Source organism: Chrysemys picta, chromosome 15, assembly GCF_011386835.1.
Source record: "Chrysemys picta bellii isolate R12L10 chromosome 15, ASM1138683v2, whole genome shotgun sequence".
In the NCBI taxonomy this organism is placed as follows: Eukaryota; Metazoa; Chordata; order Testudines; family Emydidae; genus Chrysemys; species Chrysemys picta.
Genome location: NC_088805.1, coordinates 31,391,709 through 31,413,232, shown reverse-complemented (window position 1 = coordinate 31,413,232; position 21,524 = coordinate 31,391,709). Strand labels below are relative to the sequence as shown.

The 21,524-nt window shown below is 48.5% G+C and overlaps 1 protein-coding gene across 8 annotated transcripts in view; it reads right to left on the bottom strand.

The window, feature by feature from the left end:
- Window positions 1-6,446: 6,446 nt before the first annotated feature.
- The window catches only part of SGSM1 (small G protein signaling modulator 1), a 76,168-nt gene continuing 61,090 nt past the window's right edge, over window positions 6,447-21,524 (bottom strand). For all 8 annotated transcript variants that reach the window (XM_042852377.2, XM_042852383.2, XM_042852378.2 and 5 more), the window contains 10 exons: window positions 21,262-21,390; window positions 20,534-20,716; window positions 17,267-17,338; window positions 15,062-15,658; window positions 14,684-14,808; window positions 12,473-12,555; window positions 11,936-12,045; window positions 11,492-11,588; window positions 9,809-9,976; window positions 6,447-9,286 (listed from right to left, as the gene is read on the bottom strand). In XM_042852377.2, the coding sequence (XP_042708311.2) occupies window positions 9,198-9,286; window positions 9,809-9,976; window positions 11,492-11,588; window positions 11,936-12,045; window positions 12,473-12,555; window positions 14,684-14,808; window positions 15,062-15,658; window positions 17,267-17,338; window positions 20,534-20,716; window positions 21,262-21,390 (1,653 nt within the window). In that variant the 3' untranslated portion in view covers window positions 6,447-9,197. The remainder of the gene's footprint in view (window positions 9,287-9,808; window positions 9,977-11,491; window positions 11,589-11,935; window positions 12,046-12,472; window positions 12,556-14,683; window positions 14,809-15,061; window positions 15,659-17,266; window positions 17,339-20,533; window positions 20,717-21,261; window positions 21,391-21,524) is intronic.

Here is a 21,524-nt window from a genome sequence, read left to right as displayed (position 1 = left end):
AACTGATGGCAAAAGGCAGTGAAGAATCTGGCTAAAACTTTCCACAACTCCTTTCTTAGTGTCTCTAGTCAGTAAAAGCACAGCAATAAACAACAGCCAGGATTTTATTGATTTGAAAATACATTTAACCATAGAGAATATAGTTTTAGTTTGTCTTTCTGAACAACAGTAAAGAACAATTTACAAAGAAAACCAAAAGCATGAGTAAAATATAACAGTGTGAAGTCGAAATATGCCAAGACAGACTTCAGCAGTACTTTTACAAATGTTATAATAAAAGCTACAATGCTCATTAATCTCATATAGACTGAGTCCCAGAGACCAAAATGGCATCCTATGGGTAAAAGCAGCAATTTGTTGTAGGGCAACATAAGGTTTAACACCAGTTCATACAGTACATTCAGAATCCTGTTAAATGTAATTCTTTTTCCAACACATCCTTCTGGTAAATTTATCATTAATTTCCCAAATGTATAAGAGGTCTGTCTTCTAAGGTTTCCCACTGTACTTAGCAAAAACTAAGCTTGGTACTATATGTTTTAGAATTATATAGGTGCCAATCATGGGTCCATAGTGAAGGTAGAGTTACATTTTGTACATAAAGCCAGGATGCAACCTCTGTTTATGAAAAATACAGATTATTCTCCCCAAACTCTCAGCACTTACTCAGAGAAGAATGAATTTTCTGAGAATTTACAAGTAAATCTGTTAATTAATTTTAGGAGTAAATTAATTTGGTAAAAATGAGTCCCTTAAGAAATGTAGTATCCAGTGTCAGACCTTTTTATTTAACCTCAATTATCTTATTAAGGAAACAATACAAACTCTTCAAATTTCTCATACAGTTAGAGCTCACCGAGAACTTGTGCATAGACTAATATTTGAAGATTTTTATTTATTTTTCAGATAAATGGTCATTTTAAACTATTGCTGAAAGTCCCTCCCTTTGCAGGAGCTGGAGATAAAGTTCTATTACAGAGAATTCCATGAAAAATTGCCCTCGTTTGAATTGGCTGCTACCCCCTATTGTTCTGAATGGGAGTGAGTTCACATGCTGCCCTCAGCAAAGGTGTCCACTGCCTCCATTCAGCAAGCTCTTCATGGCGCAGAGAGAACCACTGTCTATACTCTGAGGGCTTCATGGTTATTGGAAACAATGGGAGGTGGTGGCCATTTTGAAAGCAGGCAATTCTTGGAGATTTTCTAAATAATTTTATGCTCCAGCCTCTGCTGAAGGAGACACTTTCGGTTATGAAAAGTAACAGGAAAAAATGACCATTAATCCTAATTATTTCATTCCCAAACCAATCCATTGCACTAGATCTGCCCAATAGAAAGGGCACGTGGGTGGAGAACTAGGGTGAAATGCGCAGGGCAGGAGGTAGACAGAAGCTGGGGTATAAATGCAGGTTACTTCATGCTGGTCTGTCAATGCACAACAGTTGTAAATGCAGCTTAACTAGCCAGTACAGTCTGGCTACTTAGTGCTGCTCCCAAAACCCATAACGCAGCTAGAACCTACTGGGAAGCCTGGCCCTAAAAGTAAAAATAAAACACTGAAGTTTGATACTTCATATCTTGAAATCATTAGCAATATCACACTGTAACATTCTCTTTGGGCTTCTCGGTCAGTGTTCATGTATGAATTTTTAATATTTTTAAAGGAAACGCTCGACAAAAACTAGAGAACTTACATCACTAATTTAGGGTAAAATACATTACAAGGATGGTGTAACTATTCAAAACACAAGCATTATAAACCCAGGATATTCAGCGTTAAGCTTAAGCTTAAAAGAAATCCAAATATGTTGAGCTGTAGAAATGCAAGTTAAGGCACACAAACAACCATAATTCTTGTCCTTAGTGACACCAAAAAAAAAAAAAAATCGAATGTGTCTTTAAAAATCAGTTTAATCTAATCTGGGACTGAAAAACTAAAAAACGTTTTGATCATTAAGGTATGTTTCTTGCAGGTTGTAACTACAGGAGAGAGTTAAGGTGGTTTGGGTACCCTAAGTAGGAAGACAGAAGAAGCAAGATTCAAAGGGATGTAATGGAAGGTATTTAGGAGAGGTCCAATATTATACAGGAAAACACCATCTTTATCTACTGCAGAGTTTTAATGATTAGTTCTAGCAATAATTACCAAATTTCTATATTGCTAGAAAATGTGCACTTCATAAATAACAAATTGTGCTCTTTCAGTATCTACATGTGCTCAAGAAATATGGGAAACATTACTAGAACTGCTGGTTTTAGCTAAAATTCCAAAGCAGACAGATAAATCACAAGGATGCCATTTCTTCAGTACATTTGTCAAATTTTAAAAAAATCTCTCCCCTTTATCTCACTGATGAAATTGGTTCAGAGACTATCACTGGCTGAACAGGGAAGCTACAATACGGGGAAAACAGAGCAGCAACTCACACTGCATGTTTTCAAGTCATTTAATTTTTTTTAAGAAAATCATGTTGTGTGTGACAAGGGTTATGGAACAAGGGCTCTGTATTCTTTATAGACTATCCCTAAAGTAGCTCCCAACTCAGTGAAATCAGTCGATTGACAGAGCAAGTGGGGACAGAAAAGACAGTCAAGCGTTTCTGGAGCAAGAATGACATATGACAGTTTAAAAAAAAAAACAGTCATAAGAAAAACGAAAGTAGGAGTGAAATTCCCCCCTGGCCTAGGCCCACAAAGGCCTACGTACCTCTCAAGTGGGACTTAAGTGGCTTGTGCCTGTCCTCTGCTGAGAGGTGAATTTTACCCAAACAGAAGAGCTAAAATTATGCTGTCTACATTACAGCATCAGGAGCAATTGCTTCCCTTGAGATGGCTTTTAAACCACCAGTAAAAGTTATCATTAACATCTGTACTTCTATTGCAGTCGTTAGCTACAGCAAAACCAAAATTCTGTATGGTAAGAGGCTGCTAAAAAATAAAAGGCTGAGTAAGAGTAACACTTTGCAGCATCGCTGCCTTCAATGCAATCTTGGTCTTGGGAAGAAAAGTCAATCTATGTGAGAAGTGTTTATAGAAAGGCCATCCAGAGTCTCAACACAGGAAAAAAGAAAAACCTCTTCTAAAAAAACCACATTCAGGAACAAAGACCACTTCTAAAATGTTTACTTTAGTAATGCTGAAAAAGATGGATATCAAGAGTCGTTTGGTGGGTCACATCTGCAGAAAGCTCAAATGCAGGCAAAGAATCCATTAACAACCCCCTTAGGAAAGGATCAGGGTTGGAATTTGTTTTTGGACATTAAGTAGAATGTATACAAAGCAAGCTGATCTGAGAGCTAAGTATATAGAGCAAAAAAACCTCCCCTCTCTGCAGAGAGTCAACACATGAGCTCACATGGGACTTTAGAGGTGCAAATTGCATCCATATGGAGTTGCCGAAAGAAAATATTCATCTGGCTCATCTAGTTTGCCCCATATCACAATAATTGTCTAATGCATTTCTCTGCCAAAGGCTCTATCCTAGTGTCAAAAGTCAATTTGTCGGCCTGCACAATGTGTAGCTTCCCAGGGAAGGGAAGGGAAACAAAGAAGTAACGTGGCTCTGTTCTCTCAGAAAACCCACGGTAATACTTAAACGTTAGGGCCTCTAGGACACAGGGGCACACTCAGGCAGAAAGGAAAGGATTGAGGAGAAGGAAAATGAGGTGCAACAGCTAGATAAGCAAGATCCTACTCTTGTAACTCTGGGTAGCTTTGTACCGACCCTGACCCCTAGACTTTTAGTGTGAGAATATGTGCTTGTTTTCCACTGGTCTCACCACGGCCTTTATCCTATTATACACATAAGCAAACTCTTTCCCAATGGCCACCCTCCTAACTCATTCTGTTTAAATAGAGTTACCATACGTCCGGTTTTTCCCGGACATGTCCGGCTTTTTGGTAATCAAACCCCCGTCCGGGGGGAATTGCCAAAAAGCCGAACATGTCCAGGAAAAATGCTGCCAGCCGGGCACTTCCCCTCCCACGGCTGCTGTGCTCCCTACCTTGACTCTTCTGCTCTGTTTAAAGCCGAGCTGCCCGAGCGCTACCGGCTTTGGGCAGCCCCCATGCTTCCGGACCCTGAGCCGCTGGCCGGGCACTTCCCCTCCGGAGGCAAGGGGGCTGCCCGAAGCCTGAGCGCTACCGGCTTCACGGTTTGCCGGGCAGCATCCAGACCCTGCGCCCCCGGCCGGGCACTTCCCCTCCCGGACTCTGGCGGCTGCTGTGCTCCCTGAACTACTGGGCTCTGTAAGTGCCGAGCTGCCCGAGCGCTCGGCCGGGGGCGCAGGGTCTGGGGGCTGCCCAGCAAACCGTGAAGCCGGTAGCGCTCGGGCAGCCCTTTTCGCGTGGCTGGGAGGGAGGAGGGGGAATGCAGGGCGCTCAGGGGAGAGGGCGGAGTTAGGGCGGGGACTTTGGGGAAGTGGCAGAGTTGGGGCGGGGCCAGGGCCCCTGGAGTGTCCTTTTTTTTATTTTTTAAATATGGTAACCGTAGTTTAAATCACCAAAAGGAAACCACTCAATGTGCGAATTAGATGTCACATACACAAGGCTTGCAGAGCGCTAATCAATTTCAATGGGAATTGACATATTATGCATGGATTACCACACAAATTACAATACAAGCCTGACTTAAAAGATGGCCTCCACTTACCTGCACACACAGTTTACGCACTGTCATTCGTGCACACAGAGCATGCTAAGGGATATATATATGGGCACAAAAATTGTGTGCATACAAGTGGATTCTAAGGGTAGGTCTACACTGCAATTGGAGATGTCATTGCAGCACACGTAGTCACAGCTGAGCAAGCTTGAATCTAGCTAGCTTGGGTACCAACAGCAGCAGCACAGACTAACTGCCCAAGCCCAAGTATGCACTCAGGCAGCTAGCCCGTGCTGCCATGGCTTTACTGCTCTTGGCACCTGAGCTAGCTAGAGTAAAGCTATATCGGGTATGGCTTCACGTACTGCAATCACCCCTTGGACTGCAGTGTGGATATACCAACTTAAAGCCCCTGGACACACCTACGGTGACCAGACAGCAAGTGTGAAAAATTGGGACGGGGTGGGAGGTAAAGGAGCCTATATAAGAAAAAGACCCAAAAATCGGGACTGTCCCTATAAAATTGGGACATCTGGTCACCCTAGACACACCAGGCCCTGTGTGCATTAGTTGGAAGTCATGTGAGGTCAGTTCCCATTCATTACAATAGAACCCCTATTTTACAACTAATTAGGGATTGAGGTGTTCAGAAAATGGAACATCTCAAATTGACAGTGGTACGGTGCTCACATTGCAGTATGATACTCTGTGTCTCGTTCTTCTTCTCCTCCAAACTACTCCAAAGCGATTTCCAGTGCATTGAGCCATTAGACTGTGAAGGGCTGTCGACTCATTTTTCAGTGACGCCATTTTCATTATGTGATTTTTTTTTCCCCATCAGGAAAAATGGGTTGTATAACTGGCTGTTTGTAAGACTGGTGTTCACAAAAATCACGGTTCTAAAGTATTTAAACCACTGATGGATGGGTGGGGACATCATACAATCACGTTATCTAATTCATGGTTTGGTTTTGGAATCAATTTGCTCACAATTTTTTTATTTCAGACAGACAAGCAAACTCCCCCTTTCCCCCTTACTGCTCTCTGAGTGTTCTGTTGGAACAGTCTCTGTTTCCAGGGGCTCTAATGTCTCTATGAAATCCAAACTATCCCAGTTGTTCAGGGCCTTTGTGACTCCAAGTACACATTCTATGGACACACACGCAGAGCTGAGCTAGGACCACATATGACCAAAAGCTATGGAAATTTGCCATGATTACAGTACATCTTGACTTTCTAATATGCACTGTTTATAACCCCACCAATCAGCCAACCTGCCTGCGGCTGTGCACGTGAATTAACAACCTGGCAAGATATCTGAACAAGAAATGCATTCAAAGAGCAAAGCACTCAAGATAAGACATCCGCCTGACCAAATTCTGCTCTGAGCTTTGCATGCACAACTCCCACTGGAATATCTGAGAGCAGAATTTGTTCCACTGACTTTAATGTATGCTGGCAGCTCCCATTTGAATGTTACATTTGGTGCATTGACTGCAATGGAGTTACTCTGGATTTACATTCAAAGTGAGAGTAGAATGTATCCCTCAAGCTTTCTCTATGGACACTTTTCATTATTTTTCTGGAGAATACCCTGGGATCAGTTTAACGTTCATACTCTTAGAGCAAAATGGATGCAGTGTTGCTTTAACTGCAGCCTAATATATTACATTCTTGGGGGAACCTAAATTGCTGCAATAAAACACATTAGGCCCTGATCCTGCAATCACTTCTACCCAGGATGACCCCAGTGCCTGTGCAGAGCCCCACATAAATCAGTGGGGTGATAGAGGCCACCTGTGGCGATTCCATTGAGGGATCAGGGATAAAGTTGCTACCTCTGTTTCTGTTCCACAATTTTTAATCAGTGCTAAACCAAGCAAAGCTGAGGTCAAATGGTTTCTTAACCTGCATTGAGCTTTTTGTTGCAGTAACAGAACAATTCTCACAGTACAAGGAAAGTGACAGATTGGCACATCACTGAGTAGGTGCTATAGAGAACCACGCCGTTCTTAGAAGCAAAGATTTTTTTTCCCCCCTCAAAAAAATAATACCCCACTTAAATCACATTTTTTTCTCTATACTGTATATATAGACACAATTTTCTGGTAAACATTTACAGATATGTTTGCAACATTGAAAGATATATCTCCATTTGCATAAAGAGTCACACTCACTGAATTCAGTATACAAGGACACACAGTAATGTACAATCAATAGAATAAATAAATACTTTTTTTTGTTAGAAGTTATTCAAAAACACTGCTATTGATGGGCCCGAAGACACAGTCAGATAATACAGATAGCTGATATTGTGCAGGATTCTCAGCTATCCATTAAAAAAAAAAAAAAGCCTGAAAGCTAGTGTCATCAGAGTTGTTGCTTGATAAAATACTACTATTTATGCCTATCTAATGGTTATTATTCCTTAGTTTTGCTATGTGAAGGTGTCACTTTGATCCCTTCCACTTTAGAACAAGGTTACTCAGATTATTTATCCATTCTAACATCTGAAAAGCTACAAGTGTAAAATCAGGAACAGGTCACCAGCGTAGGCGTGAGATTTGCTCTCTGCTTTAGGAAAAGATGAAAGATTCATAGTCGAACCTGAAGGTTTAAAGCCCAACTTCTTCAGTTTCCATGCAGACTATTTCAGATGCTAGTGCGGACTGTTTTCTCCAGTAAATTAAGCTCTTTTTGGCGTTTAATACAGCAGATTGGCTCTAACCTGGGCAGAAAATTGCTTCAGAGGGTTTCCTACCTCATGTGGATAAAGTACAAATAGCCTGCAAAATAAGAAATTAGAGAAGACAGATTTCCTCTGCTTTCACCTCGCGCTGTATTCTTCTTCAGCAAAAGGGTTCAGCAGGCCCTGCCCTTCCCTGGTTTGCAGTTACAGACTCTGCATCCCACTAGTACAGGGGGATGAGGTGATTTGTTCACATACTGCAGACTGGCTCACTGTACTCTGCAACTGATTTCTGGAGCATGCACTATTTTCTTCTGGGTTTCTTCTGCAAGCAACGTCTGAGACACACAACACACAAATACAAAATACATCCAGTACAAAGAAGGGTTCTGCAGGAGGAGAAACAGAGGAGTCCCTTTCCCCTTCTGGTGAACACCACTCCCTCAGCACGGAGGGCTCTGGCCTAGCCCTGCTGGGGGAGCTGAGTGGAGGAAGAGAAAACACATTTATCACACATTTCATGGCTGGCAAACAGATTTTTGCAGCACAATTTGAGAGCAAGTACCCTTGAAAGAGCTACAGCAAAGCATTTTCCCAGCTGCCAGGAGCAACCACCAACTGGTTTAGCCATGACAATGACCTTCCTAGGCAGGTGGGAACTAACCCACTAACACAACCCACTTCTCTCCTTTTCCTCTTCTACTTTTTTTTACCTGAGTTGAAAAATAAACCCAAACTCTTGGCTGCACTAACCTCACCAATTATCCTGCAGCTCAGTTTTCCTGCTGCTCTTGTGTGGGCCAAGGTGCTGCACGCCACAGCACCAGTGGGGCACAATGCTAGTGCCACTGCAGGGGAGCTGCCTTGGAATTGCACCACTCTGGGTACCCAGAACAGAGAATGCTAAGCTTGGTCTATTTTCCTCCACAAGCCCACCGATGTCCAACTGGAGTCTTTCCATTGACTTCAATGGGCTAAGGATCAGGTTCCAGAAACACAAGAGACTCCTCTGGGCACAAACTCTGAATTTTCAAAAAAGCTCAAGGCCGGATTTTTCAAATGCTCAGGACGCACAGTTGGAACCAGACTTTCCAGTAGAGCTCAGCTCCTATGTTGGCACTGAAATACTTGGCATCCTGAGCTCTTTTGGAAACTTAGCCGGAGTTGGAACTCCACATGCTCTGATCCTGGGGTGAGGAGCAAACTGTCAACCCTAGGGAATGGGAGGAAAACAGAGCCCCACACAAGGAAGAGGGTATATCATAGGAGGAACTTCTCTGATCAGAGTCTCTCTGCTGAAGGCACAGCCTCACGCTCCTCCCCCAGAGCCGAATGCTGAGAACACCCTAGTTTTTACTAGCTTGAGAGGGATGCTGCCTGGCTTTCTTGTCACGCGGGGAAGCTGCTTCTTGGGAAGTGCTTTGTTCCCCTGCAGTATATGCTGCAAATTCAAAGGTGGACCAAGGGACAGCAGAGGCATAGTCTGCCTGTAGCCCACCCTCTTTGAGAAAGCTTTGTCTGGAAAGTGCTCTTGCTAAAGATGGGAACCATAACTGCAATAATACCACCAAAGCAAAGCAAGGCAAGGCAATGTCTGCCCAGGATTTGCTTCCAACGTAGAAATGTTTGAAACAAAAAATAAGATGCAGATTTACAGATCTTTGGTCAATCACTGAAAGCGAATGTTGAACTGAAGAACTAAACCAGGGGACCCTTCCCCTAATGTCTAAGCTCAACAGCATGAGAGCAGAGATAAGGGTACTTTCATCTTAGAGAGCAGCATGTGTCAAACTACCAAGGGTTTTTTGTCACAGGTGTGGCACTTCAAGAAAAAGGAGATGGGGAAGGAAGTGTTGGACGGGAGTCGGCGACGTCTCGCCAAACACCCCACCCTTCCCAGGCCTTTCATTTATTCTCAATCAGCGTCTGGACTTTGTACACGAGATCCCGGGCCAGCTTCAGAAGCTGTTTGGTGTTGTGCCGCTCGGCCATTTCTGGAATATGGAAGGAAAAGGAATTAACAAACGATGGCTAAATAGCTCCCAGTCCTGAGAAAGCTGAGAGCCCGTCAAAGGTTTGCATCTCTCTGCCCATGCCACGTTTTAGGAAGGGGCTGAAGCTATTCAGAGCAGTTGTGGGGCCCTGATCATGGCTGTGTCCAGAAGCACCATATTAAATATTTATGAGAATCATTATTAGCTAAAGAATCGCTGGGGGACTGTTCTCTACCGGGAAGCGAACCGTGTAACAAGTGGAGAATCTGAGGCACAGAGCAGGAAAGCAACTGCCCTCAGGCCACAGAAGAAAAGCAGAGTCCGGATTAGAACCTACAAGTTGCTGGCTCGCAGCCCTCTGCTCAGGACATCAGCCTAGTGGCCTCTCATAAGCAATCTTGCCCCATTCTGTTTCAATAAACGCTAGTGATTAGTATAGACTAACCTACCCTAACCACAGAGACTTGCTGACAAAGACTGAGTACCTGCCCTAGATCCAGCCCAACAAAACTCAGGACGTACCATTGAAGAACTTGATGATATCTGTAAAATCCATGTTATTTTCCAAAATGATGTCCCGGTACATTTCCACCAAGGCCAGGGCTATGAAGAGGACATAGTGGGAAGAGGAGACGCGTGCAGCTGCCCAGATTGTCTCCCAGACAGAGAAAACATCATCATACACCAGCTCTGGAAAAGAGAACAACAATGGCTAAGCCAGGGCGTCGTTTAGGATGGGTTCAGGACCTGGAATGGGGCTATGGAGAATGCCTAGCAACTATGGCGAGTCCCTTCTTTGGAAGGTTGCAGAATTATTTTTCAAAGGGGATTTTGTTTCCGACTGATGGTTATTTGATATGGAAAGTTGTTTTTATAGATGGAAAGTAATCAGACTCCTGCCAGAACTTAAGGACCTAAGTGTGGCCTGACTCTTATCTCACATCACTTCACTAGCCACTGGAGTTCTATGGGGGGACATGACAGAACAGTCAGTCCTAATGCAAAAGGTGATCTTAATTGGAGAAAGGCAGAACAAGAGCCAACGGTGGGATTTAGCATCCAGCCAAATTCAAATTAGAAATAAGGTACCATTTTTTTAACATTGCGGGTGATTAACCGCTGTAACAAACTCCCAAGGGAAGTGGAGGGTTCTCCATCTCTTGATGTCTTCTAATCCAGACTGGCTGCCTTTCTGGAAGGTACTTTTGCCAAACACAAGTTATTGGGCTCAGTACAGAGGGTAACTTGTGAAATTCTCTGCCCTGTGTTTTCCAGGAGGTCAGACTAGATGAGCTAATGGTCCCATCTTGCCTTAAAGCATGTGACTATAAAACATGACACCTCCCCGTGCCCAGATGTTAGTTATCCACATTACAGACCCTGTCTAATACAAATTATTTTCCCAACATACTAACATTGCTGCTCAAACATTAAAATACAACGAAGTAGAATGTTGTGACTGAATTACTGATAAATAAGGGATGACACCACCATAGCTATCAACAAGCTTAGTATTTGCTCTGCTCACAGAACTCGCTCCCCACCAATCTGACATTCCAAACCTACAGCCCGCCTACACAGGAACCTCCCCCCGCGCTGCCTTTTGCTGTAGCTTTGTGTAACTACCTATTGGGACTAGGATGAAGCCAGTTTATTGTCTCTTCCACACGTGAGCGAAGGTCTCCAAGGGGCGAGAGGAGTGGCCATTAGATGAGTGTGTCACAAAGCCCCACAGCGGAAACTTGTTTTTAAAAAAGGAGAGTCAGTTGTTGGCCCCCTAGGCTGTAAAAGTTTGGCACTGGGGATGTTTTGCATGTATTGGCCCTGTAGAGAAAAAAGTCGGCGGCCGGGGGTGGGAGGCAAAAGGGGCAACAACAGGCAGCACTTTAAGCAGGGTCCTTTGCCGTGGCAGCGCTTTAAAGTCAGCGGGGTACGGGCCGGTACTGGTGGCCACTTTTTACCGGTACACCGTACCGGCCCGTACCGGCTTACTTTCACCCCTGGTGGGAAGAGTCCCTGGACGAGATCCCTGTGGGATGGGGGGTGAGCGGAGACTGGAACGGGGTTCCTGAATTTGCCTCCTCCCCCACCCCAAGGAATATCTGAATTTATGCCACTGCTTTTAAGGTAGAGGCACCCTGGGACTTTCCTGTTGCACTTGGTTCATCAGAGGCCTTGAGGACAGGGCCAGGTCACGCCACACACCTCGCTTGAAGTCCAGGAGAAACCATCGATAGCAGAAGTAGAAATGGGTGTAGTCCCCATTCTGGTGCATCAACTCAAAGAGCTCAGAGTCCAAGATCTGGCCAAAGAAAGCAAAGGGAGTCCAGAATCCAGTTAGTGTACGAGACGGCGCCAGCTATTGCTCCCATCCGGCCTTTCTGCCCTGCCCTCAACCCCCTCCACAGCCCTACACATGCTCCCTCAGGCCTTCTCTTCAAGCTCCTCTGGAGCTGTAACACTCCCTCATACTGGGCCTTCCCCCACAAGCCCCTCCATAACCCTGCCCCCCACACCAAGGGTGCCTGCTCCAGAACCCTCCCCCTCCCCCTAAGAGTCCTTCTAACACAACAGGCGGATGAGGAAAAACCTTCCTTCGGCTGGTCTGAAGCGCCACCACCTTCTCGCCATGAGCCCCAGGCCCAGTACCTGGATCAGTGACCTCATGTTAGCGAAGTGGGTGTCCATGGCTCCCCCATGTGGGAAATTCTGGTTCATCCTTTTCATGAGCTCGGTGAAACAGCTGAACGCGAGCGCCTCTGCATGGGATAACAGAGAGAGTGTCATGGCTCTACTGCACTCATGCGTTCATGTGTGTACACACCAATTACATACAGGCACCTTGACCCGGGTGTCTATATGTACACATCTGCTCACACGCACATGCACACCCCCACAACTGAAAGTAACCAGCCTGTGTTGCTGAATCTCCACAGCAGAGAGCCAGGATGAAACAGGTCATGGTGACAGAGCTTCTCCCCCCGCACCCAGAGGGGTCTCTCCAGGCGGGAGGCTGCATCGAGGAAGCGTGGACTCGTGCCGTCCTTGTTTGGGGGACAGAGCCAGACAGGCCTGGACACACCAGATCTGTGGGGCTGACTGAGCCAGCGAGCTCTCCCCACACCTCCCCTCTTAAATACTCAGCTAAACGCACTCCCTGGAGCTGCCGGGACCCCACCCACTCACCATCATCCAGGATGACCAGGAGAGGCGCCAGCAGGTCGCACATTCCCTGCACGTAGCCGATCTCAATGTGCTGCCAGATGTAGCTAGGGAGAGAGCGGGGAAGACGGGCTGTGAACTCCCCAGAGGGGCCGGGCCCAACGTACTGCTCATCTCTTGGAGGGCAGCCCACCTTCCTGTGAGCAATGGGATGGAGTACTTGGCAGTAGCCTGCCTGCCCCACTGATTCCATGGGGCCAAAAGTCTGAAGCCAAAGGGCTCGATTCCCCGGTGCCGGGCGCTGTCATTACTGACTGGGTGGCAACCCACACAGCAGTGCCTGGCACCAGGTGGGGGAATCAGACCCCCCGGATCCCCAACGACAACAGGCAAGTGAGGCCAAGTAAAACTGAGTGACGATGTGGCCCCTGGAGGGAAGGGAAAAGGCACTGCTCTAATTAACCACTAGGCCCAGCAGTACAGTGCCTCTGGAAAGGACCTGCCAGCCCCACTATCGCTGGTGGCTAGGCCCTGGAACATCCTTCTAGATGGGCCACACTCGGAGGGCGCCGGGGGAGCCGCTGGGTTCCTGCATGTTCCTGACAGAAATACAGTTTGTTCAGGGTCTGCAGAGCCGTCTGCTCCCTCTTTTCTCCCTAGTGGGGGTGGAGCAGGGGGCGTGCTCTGTCGTTCTGGAAGAGCCTGGAGAATACGTCTCATTCCACACTCTACCATGCACCCCTTCACGCCACCGCGTGGAACAGCCATCCTTCCACGGAGACAGACTGGGCCAGCAGTGCCCCGGGCAATCGGCCACAGTGACACAGGCTCACCTGCCGCTGCAGCTAAGGAGGCAGCCTGGGCCGTGAAAGGAGGGCCACAGGGCTCAGCAAGGAGACATGAGAACTGCCTTCACTTTCCCCTGCTAATCCTACCCTCGGGTTTGCTCACTCATTCCAGCACAGCTGTAAACGACTCACTTGGGCAGGTGAGGAGATAGGTTAACCATTACGTTCGTGGTGCACATCCCACGTCGATATCGGGCAAGAACAACTCAGCAGGGACCAGCTCAGGAGCAAGTGAAATCAGAATCAAGCAGTGCCAGGGGCAATGGTGAGAACAGTGAAGAGTTTAACACTAGTTTGTAAAAAAAGACACATGCCTCTCCCCTCCAGTCCGTTCTCTGGCCCCCAAGAAAGCCTGTCTGAGCAGAGCACCTGCTGCTGCTGCTTCTCCCTCCCTGGATCAAGGGCTCCTGGAGAGTAATTAGCCTGGCAAAGATCACATGCCAGATTTGGTAATCAATCAGAATTCACTACAGAAGGCCGCAAAAACCTATTCGTGGCATAAGGAAATCATTACTGAATAACCCTATCCATCTTTCCAGATGCCTGCTGCATTGTAGGTCTCATCTCAGCCAAGATCTTCCAGGCCTGCCTAGGAGACTGACAGCTCTAATAAAATCACTTCTTTTCCTCACATTATTGAGATGTGTAATATTAACGCTTCAGCTTTCACTGCCCCTCACACGGCTGGGTCAACAGAGCCAGAGCTGTTTGTGATCTGTGAGACTATCTACAATGACCTCTCCAGGAGATGACTAATCAACAGAAGTCAGAAATCCACCCAGATATTTCCGTCTCTCCAGGTACTCCTACAGCCCTCACCACCGTACTGTTTGCAATAAGACGCACATGTAACGAATGTCTGGCATTTGCACTCCTCGTTAGCATTTGAGTTCTGCAGGGTGAATCCTCATTAAAACTCTGCATAACCAGACAAGTGAGTGGGCCGCACCGTGTTACCCAACGGGATGCTGGACGTGGTGAAGCAGTGTCTGCTGCTGTCCTGTGGGACCTTGCTAGCACTGAAGAGTGGAGCCCACCTACTATGAGCTACACAGCAAGCTGGTCCGGGCTGGATTCATACCACAAGACAGAACTGTATCACTGCTGGACCTGAGGTGACCAGCAAGAGCTAAAGGCTATTGCCATCGCTTCCTCTGCTCCTGGGGGTGGGGTCTCAGAGGCTAGATTCTTGTAGCCACAATTCCCTGTCTGATTACGAGCTGCACTAGGACACTGGAGTCTTCTAGGGGGAGAAACAATAAAACAGAGAACAAATGGGTCTGGAGCCAGCACCATTGGCTTGGGGTTTCCCGTTACATTCACATAGGTGGCCCTATTCATGAGTAGGGTGCAAGTCAGCTCCTGCCCTAATCCCACAGGTCGCTACCTGCACATGACGTTGCGGAGCTTCTCGAGGTTGGCAGGTGTGAAGTACCAGTAGTTCCGGTCACATCTCTGCACATCCTTCTCAATGCGATGCAGGTTCACAGTGTACATGTCCAGGAGCTCTGGCTACAGAAATACAGACCAAAATAATACAGATGAATTCATCCAAAACCCCCCAAAGGAATGCTGCAAAGTCAAATGAATCCCTGTGCACCGCACTCTGCTCAGAGGTTTGGTTGTGAAGGAGGTAGCCAGCATGCATGCAACTGCAGAATTAACATGGTGAGTCGCACAGAGCAACTGGTGAACTGCATTTGAAAAGGGACCTACAGACTGCTGGCTCTCAGCCCGAGATGGAAATTCCTAAGCAAATACTCACAGAATAGGTGACCCCAGTTGAGGAGACGGGAGAAACTTCATTGTTAGCCAAGTCAGCCACAGCTAGTGAATCCAGCGGTGGGTACAAGCTCTCCATCTCTGGTTCCTCCGACAGATTGTCCTCACTCCCCACCAAGCTGCGCTTTTCAGCTTCACTATCAGCCCAGCTTTCATCCACCACAGAAAGGCCCACCGCTTCATTGTCAGGCAAAACCGCCGCTGTGCTCCCGCCAACTGGAATAAAGACTTCTAAGCTTCCATTGATGGGACATTCACCTTCCAGGCTGTCCTGGCCCTGCAGATCCTCCCCCGCCAGCTTATCCTCGGACAGTGTATTGGCTGAGCTCTGTGGTTTCGGGGCCTCGGCCCCACTGGCTTTCCCTCGGTGGCAGGCCCCGGTTTTGCTGGATTCCGTCGCGTTCTCGTCAGTGCTGAAGCTGTGCTCAGACGTGCTGTAGAAAGTCTGGGAAGAGGGATGGCCAGGCTCAGGGGAACACGTGCCATTGGCGATGGTCCCGTTTAGGATTTTGGCTTGTTTGCCGTCTTCGAGTTGGGCATCTGCCTCCGTCTGTTCCACATCCTCAACTGATTCAAACACCTGTGCAGACAATGAGCAGAAAGCCCCCTTAGCCCAGGCAAATGCCCTTTGCGTTCACCATCAACCCCTAACTCTTTGGCTGGTGACGCAATCCCTGGGTTTCATGCCATGGGGAGAAAAGTGAGGTTCTGCTCTGAAAAGTGACACCATCCTACCCAGTCACTGTGCTCCCCGTATACGTTCAGAGTCAACCAACGAGCAGCTTTCACTGCTTTCAACTCCTGCTAGCTCTGCAGCACCAAAGCCAGCCGAGAGAAAGCTGGGTCCTAGTTTGGCTTGCACAGCATCAACAGAATGTAACCAAATCAGTTACAGCCGTGCAACCCCACAGGCAACAGACAGTGGGGCAGGGCAGGTGTAACTGAAGGCAGAGTCTTTACGGTGCATGACAATGGAGGAGCTAGAAAGACCCCAGCATTCCTCTCAGATCCCAGGATGAGCAGGCAGGGCTGGCAGCTGGAACAAAGCACGATTTGCCCATTGGCTGAGTGGGTTGACGTGGAAGCAAGGGGCTCACAATGCCATTTTAGAGTCACTTCCCAAAGCCATCGTGAATTTTTGAGCATATTAACTTCAAGCACAGCCCACAACAAGATGCTCTGGCGACTGGAAGTGACCTAGACTCATTCCCATCACATTAACAACAATTTAGGGGCAACGATGTTGCACAACATTCTGCAGCGCATTTACGTTCGAGTCTAGGGGCCGTCACAAGAGGGGGCAAGAAATCGGCTCAAATACTCGGCTGCTTGCTTTGGATGCTCACGCAGTTTGTGCGGAGTCAGTGCAGACAAGCCGTGCACGACTCCAGTGCATTTGGACCTCCTCTGGGTTAGGAGTAAGAGATGGAGCCAAATTCAGGCACCGCGTAAGACCTACTCCAGCTAGAGGCAGAGCACTTGCAACTCTGTTCTGGTTATAGCCACTACCCTGAGGAAGTGTCACTCCACTGAGAGGGGCCCACACATCTTGATTCTGGCTCTGTTCTAGCTGCAGTATCCATTCAGGATGCTCCAATACATTTTCTAGGATTAGCTGAATTTTATTTTGTATGTCACCAAACTGCAGGTCCCTGCCACGGACCTGGCCATGTAAGACGACAAAAACGTCACCATGTGTTGTGCCCACTGAAGCCTCAGCTTCAAACATCCAGCCTCATTCGATCTAGCCATACACAGTTTCTGGTTATTTACAAAAGGCCCCGCCAGCACTCCTTGCAGTGACCGCCTTCTACACTGTATTTTAATGCAGAAAGGCACTGTGTGTTTAGCAGGGTTGTAATTTAGGTACACAAATGGCTGTTCATATGTAAATCAGCTCACGGCGCCAAAGCAGGAAGCTAATGAGGTCCAGGTTGGCACATGCACAAAGTTTGCAGAAAATGGGGCAAATCTTTCATTTGGAGTCCAGGCAGGAGGTCTGGCTGTCAAGTCCTATCAAGCGACGCTCTGTCTTGATCTCCGCAGCCTTCAGAGTAGCATGCAGGCTGAGCTCAATTAACTGTATTTTGGACACCCCTAATATAAGCCTGTTCAAAACTGGCGGATAAAGCTCTGGTATCAACCCAAGCTGGAGTCACACTAGAGGGTGCAAAGCTGGGTGGGTTACCTGGGTGCTGGAGCTGGAGTCACTCAGCAGCCGGGCGTGGCTTTGCCTGCCGGAGCTACAGCTTTGGGAAGACTGCAATAGAGAAGAGTGGAACAGTTCAGGGAAAAAAGCAAAGCACAGGCTTATACTGTCCCCACCCGGATCCCCGGGGTGAAGCTAACGCTGCAGCAGCACCACTGTAACCTGCACATCTGCACACAAGGATTGGGGGGAAACTGTACCTGATAAATCCTCATATTTAAATCAGGGAAACAACAGATTTACAGGACCTGGGATCTGTCATTCTGGGTCAGGTTATTGGTCTGGAGTTCAGCAGCCTGCCTCTAGCAGTGACTGGTGCTTCTTGTTAAGGGAGCGCTGGCGATTAAGAGATGTCCCAGGTGAATTGTTCAACGCCGTACATTGGAGGGTGAGATGAGCTGCTTTCTTCTGGCCTCTGGGGAGCTCAAGCTGCATCCCCGAAGTGCCAGAGTCTAACCCTGATCCTGAGTGAGCCATGAGCCAATTCACCGCCTCGGAGTTTACATAAGTAACCAAAGCCCAGGCCATGACTCAACCCCTCTCCCTACGCACGCTCTTCGGTTTCTAAAGTATTGTAATTTCAGAGAGAGACTGTCAAGACTGACGGACTAAAGACGCGACAGCAGCATTTGCTGACTCCAAGCTGACGTGGAGCAGGCTGCTTTCCTGCTATGGGTCTGTAATGAACCAGGCAATGCTTTGCTGCTCTGTCTGTTGAACAGCCATTCATTGGCATTGACTTCCACAGCTAAATTAAGGCTTTGGGGAGAACGGTTTGCCCTGCTCCTCATCTGTCCATAACTCACACAGTGATATTTTTTAGAGTGGAACCAAGGTGCTATTTCACTACATGTCAAAGTGACATATGCAAGTGGTGTGAAACTTAACGGTATGTGATGCTGCAATGAAGTTTAAAGAAAAAACCTTTCAGAGCCAGAACAGGAGCAGGAAATTGCAGCCTCCTGTGCCCACCCCGGTGTTGTACTTGTTGGCAGGGTCTCCAGCGGGGAGGGGACAGGTGATCGCTTTCTCCATAATCGCGGGGACACTTTGCAACAGTAGATTTCAGATTTAAGGTAGGGAAGGGGTGATCCTCTACACTCATGGACTCTGTCAGGGCCCCTCCCAGGAACAGAGAGATGGGCCAGGTGTAACTCAGCCGCACAATGGAGGCACCACTGAGATAGGAATGATTCACTGAAATGCAGTAAATGCCAAATTCTCCGCCCACTCGCACCTGGCTCAGTGCAAGAGCTGTCAGCTTAGCTCCTGCAAGCAACAAAGGGATCTGCGCACTCCCTGCATATCCCCTACTCCCCCACCCACAGCATATGGGTACACAGCTACCTTCATCTCTAGCCGACAGATTCACCAACCAATACACACACACACACAAAAACTCTTTCAGGAAGAAGACAGATAAAGCCGCAGTGGAGCGGAGCTGCAGCTCAGATAGCCTGACTCAGGGGTCTTTTTTGGCCTTCCTTGATATGGTTTTTGCTTCCAGTGGATGAGGTCAGGTGACTTGGCTAGTCGCTTGTTCTGTTGCACAGAAAACTCTCCCCCTGGCACTACACTGCCCTGATCTGCAGCTGGCACCTTCCCAGTTCCCAAAGTCCTTGTATGGATGCCCTGCTCCAGTTTTCCTTCTCAGAGAACAAAGCTGGACTGAAAGCCCTCACACGTGTCTGTGTTCAAGGCTGTTTCCTTTAACAGACTCTGCCCTCCAGTCCTTGGCGCTTGTTCTCTAGATTTATTTTCCTTGCCACATGCCAGTCCCGCAACAGCAAGCCCTCCCCAGGTCCACATCTAAACCCAACAGCTTCCTGCCCACCTGCCCATTCCTGTGGGACCAGTTCATCGCTCTGATGCAGAGCGGAATCAAAGACACTCAGCTGGGTTCGGCAGCAACGAGGCAGAAAAGGAACAGGGATCCAAGTGAAGATTTCATGTCTTCCAAGACCAGTCTGTCAGCTATTCCCATAGCTTCTGACCCCTGCAGGTCCGTACACCCCACGGGCCTGAGTCTCCTCCCTCTTACACCAGTTCAACATGGGTGTCACTCCGCTGACTTCACTGACGTTATTCCTGATTTACACCAATCTGAGTGAGAAGAGAATCTGGCTCTAGGTTACAAAATATCCCTTCCTTTCTCCTCGCCCCCAGGAACAGTGGAGTAAACGGGGTCTGAATGGGGCCCGTGCTGTGGGGCGGGTGTTTGTTCATGGTGATGTGCTATTGAATGCTGGGTGTTGGGCTCCCTTCCCCTTTTAATAACTGTTCTCTTGTTACACAGACTCCATGCTTGCGAGTGGGAAGTGTTGCCTCAGAGAGGTGCCCGGGGTGGTGTTTAATGTTCCCATGTTACAGGGCGGGAGGAGGGTCGAACCTGTTCTGTTTTGCATTGTTAAGAGGAACCCTTAGATATTGAAGCCAGTTCTTGCAGCTTCAGACACCACCGGACAGAAAGGTCACACCTGTGTACACCTGAATGAGACCAAACATGGGCATGGCCCTGGGCGTCTATCTATGGGCTGATCCCCGTGGGCATTCTGCAATCTGCACCGATCAGCCACTAACTCAGAAGGGAACAGTGGGCTCCGTTCCCCTGCACCACTGCCCCCCTCCCCTCTCTCTGACACTGCCCCAGACAAGCCCCTAAACCTCCATGCTAACTGCCCAGCTCGGTGCATTGCTGCAATTGCTCGAGCGGTGGATTCTCCACCTACCAGCACACACGCTAGCGGAGTCAGCCGATTCATCTTCAACCCCACCCTTTAGATGCCAATTAATGCAGATAGAACCTATTTTAATACAATATTGTGGTGCTGGCTAACCAAACCCAGAGGCTGGCTAGCTGGCGTGACTGCAGCGCAGGTCTCGGTACTTCCAGGGGCATGGGGATCACAGAGGCTGACGCTCCCATGGGGAAGGCAGAGGCTAGAAGAAGACACAGCTCTATTCCAGGGCCGCAGGCAGCACCATGAGCAGTACAGGCCCAGGGAGGCGAAGGGGAGAGAGACACCGGAGAGCAGGAGTCAGACCAGTCTCTCTGTCTAGCTGGGAAGTGAAACAGTCATTGTGAACAATGTTTGCAGAGGAGCAGAAATGGGGAGAGGCAAAGAGGGAGGGCAGGAGAGAGAATAGGAAATGGGCCAACAGTAAAATAATACCAGGGAAAAGGAGCCCTCTTCCCCCACAGGGCAGATGGGGGGGCCCCACTCGGCAGGCCCTCAGCCGGCTCACCTCGTTGCTGACAGTCGAATCCCTGTGCATCATCCTCTGAATGTGGGTGTCTAAGCTCGCCCCAGAAGAGCACTTGGCCAGAGCCGCAGCGTGGGATTCCTTCTCCCTTTGCCGAACGATGGCCTCGCAGCCCAGCCATTCCGCCATGATCTGTTCGTAGCAGGCCCGGATCTGATCGTCAACCTGCAGCATTCAGAGAGAGAGAACCCACCAGGATAGTCCGAATGCGGGCGTGGCTGCCCCTCTGCACGACTCCACCCCAAACATGCTCCCCACACCCCGAGCACGCTTGGAACCCAGGCTGAGTGCAAGGCTTCTGATGTCTGCTCTGAGCTCCGGTGTGGCACAGGCAGAGAAGCTCCCCCCGTCAGGCACCACATCATGGAGAAACTATGAGCCAGCTTCTTCCCTCCCCGAGAAGCTGCCAAATGGTTGAGCAAAGTGCTCTTGGAAGGGGATCAGCCTCCAGCCAGACAGCAGCATTTCAATCCCTTGCTCATCCTGCTGTCTAGGCACTCAGACCTTTCCCCAGGCACTGCTGAGTCCAGCACCTCTCTGGCCCACCCCTCCCCACCCTGTCAGCGCCACCAATCAGAGCCAGTGGCGCAAAACTTCAGCCACTGCGGGCTGGACACAAAAACCGCGGCTCTGTCCAGCTGCCTTCATCCCAAAGCTTCCCAAACCCCAGGTCTCTGCCCTGGCAGCAGCCAGCCCAGTGGGAGACTGACCTCTCTCCTCTCAGCTCCCGTCATCCCGAAGTGGTAGTGGCCCAAGAGGAAGGGCCAGACGGCTTTCCTGATCTCAGGCTGGATCCCACCGTAGTAGATGAGCCGTAACAACTCCTGCTCCTCGTAACTCTGCGGGGAGAGCTCAGCCAGTTACTGAAAGGCCCTGGGCAGGACCGAAACCAGTTGGCTGGCATTTGCAACAACAATCCCTGCCCTTTTGCAGCCCCTGACAGCGCCCCAGGATCTCTGGGGCACAACTTTCC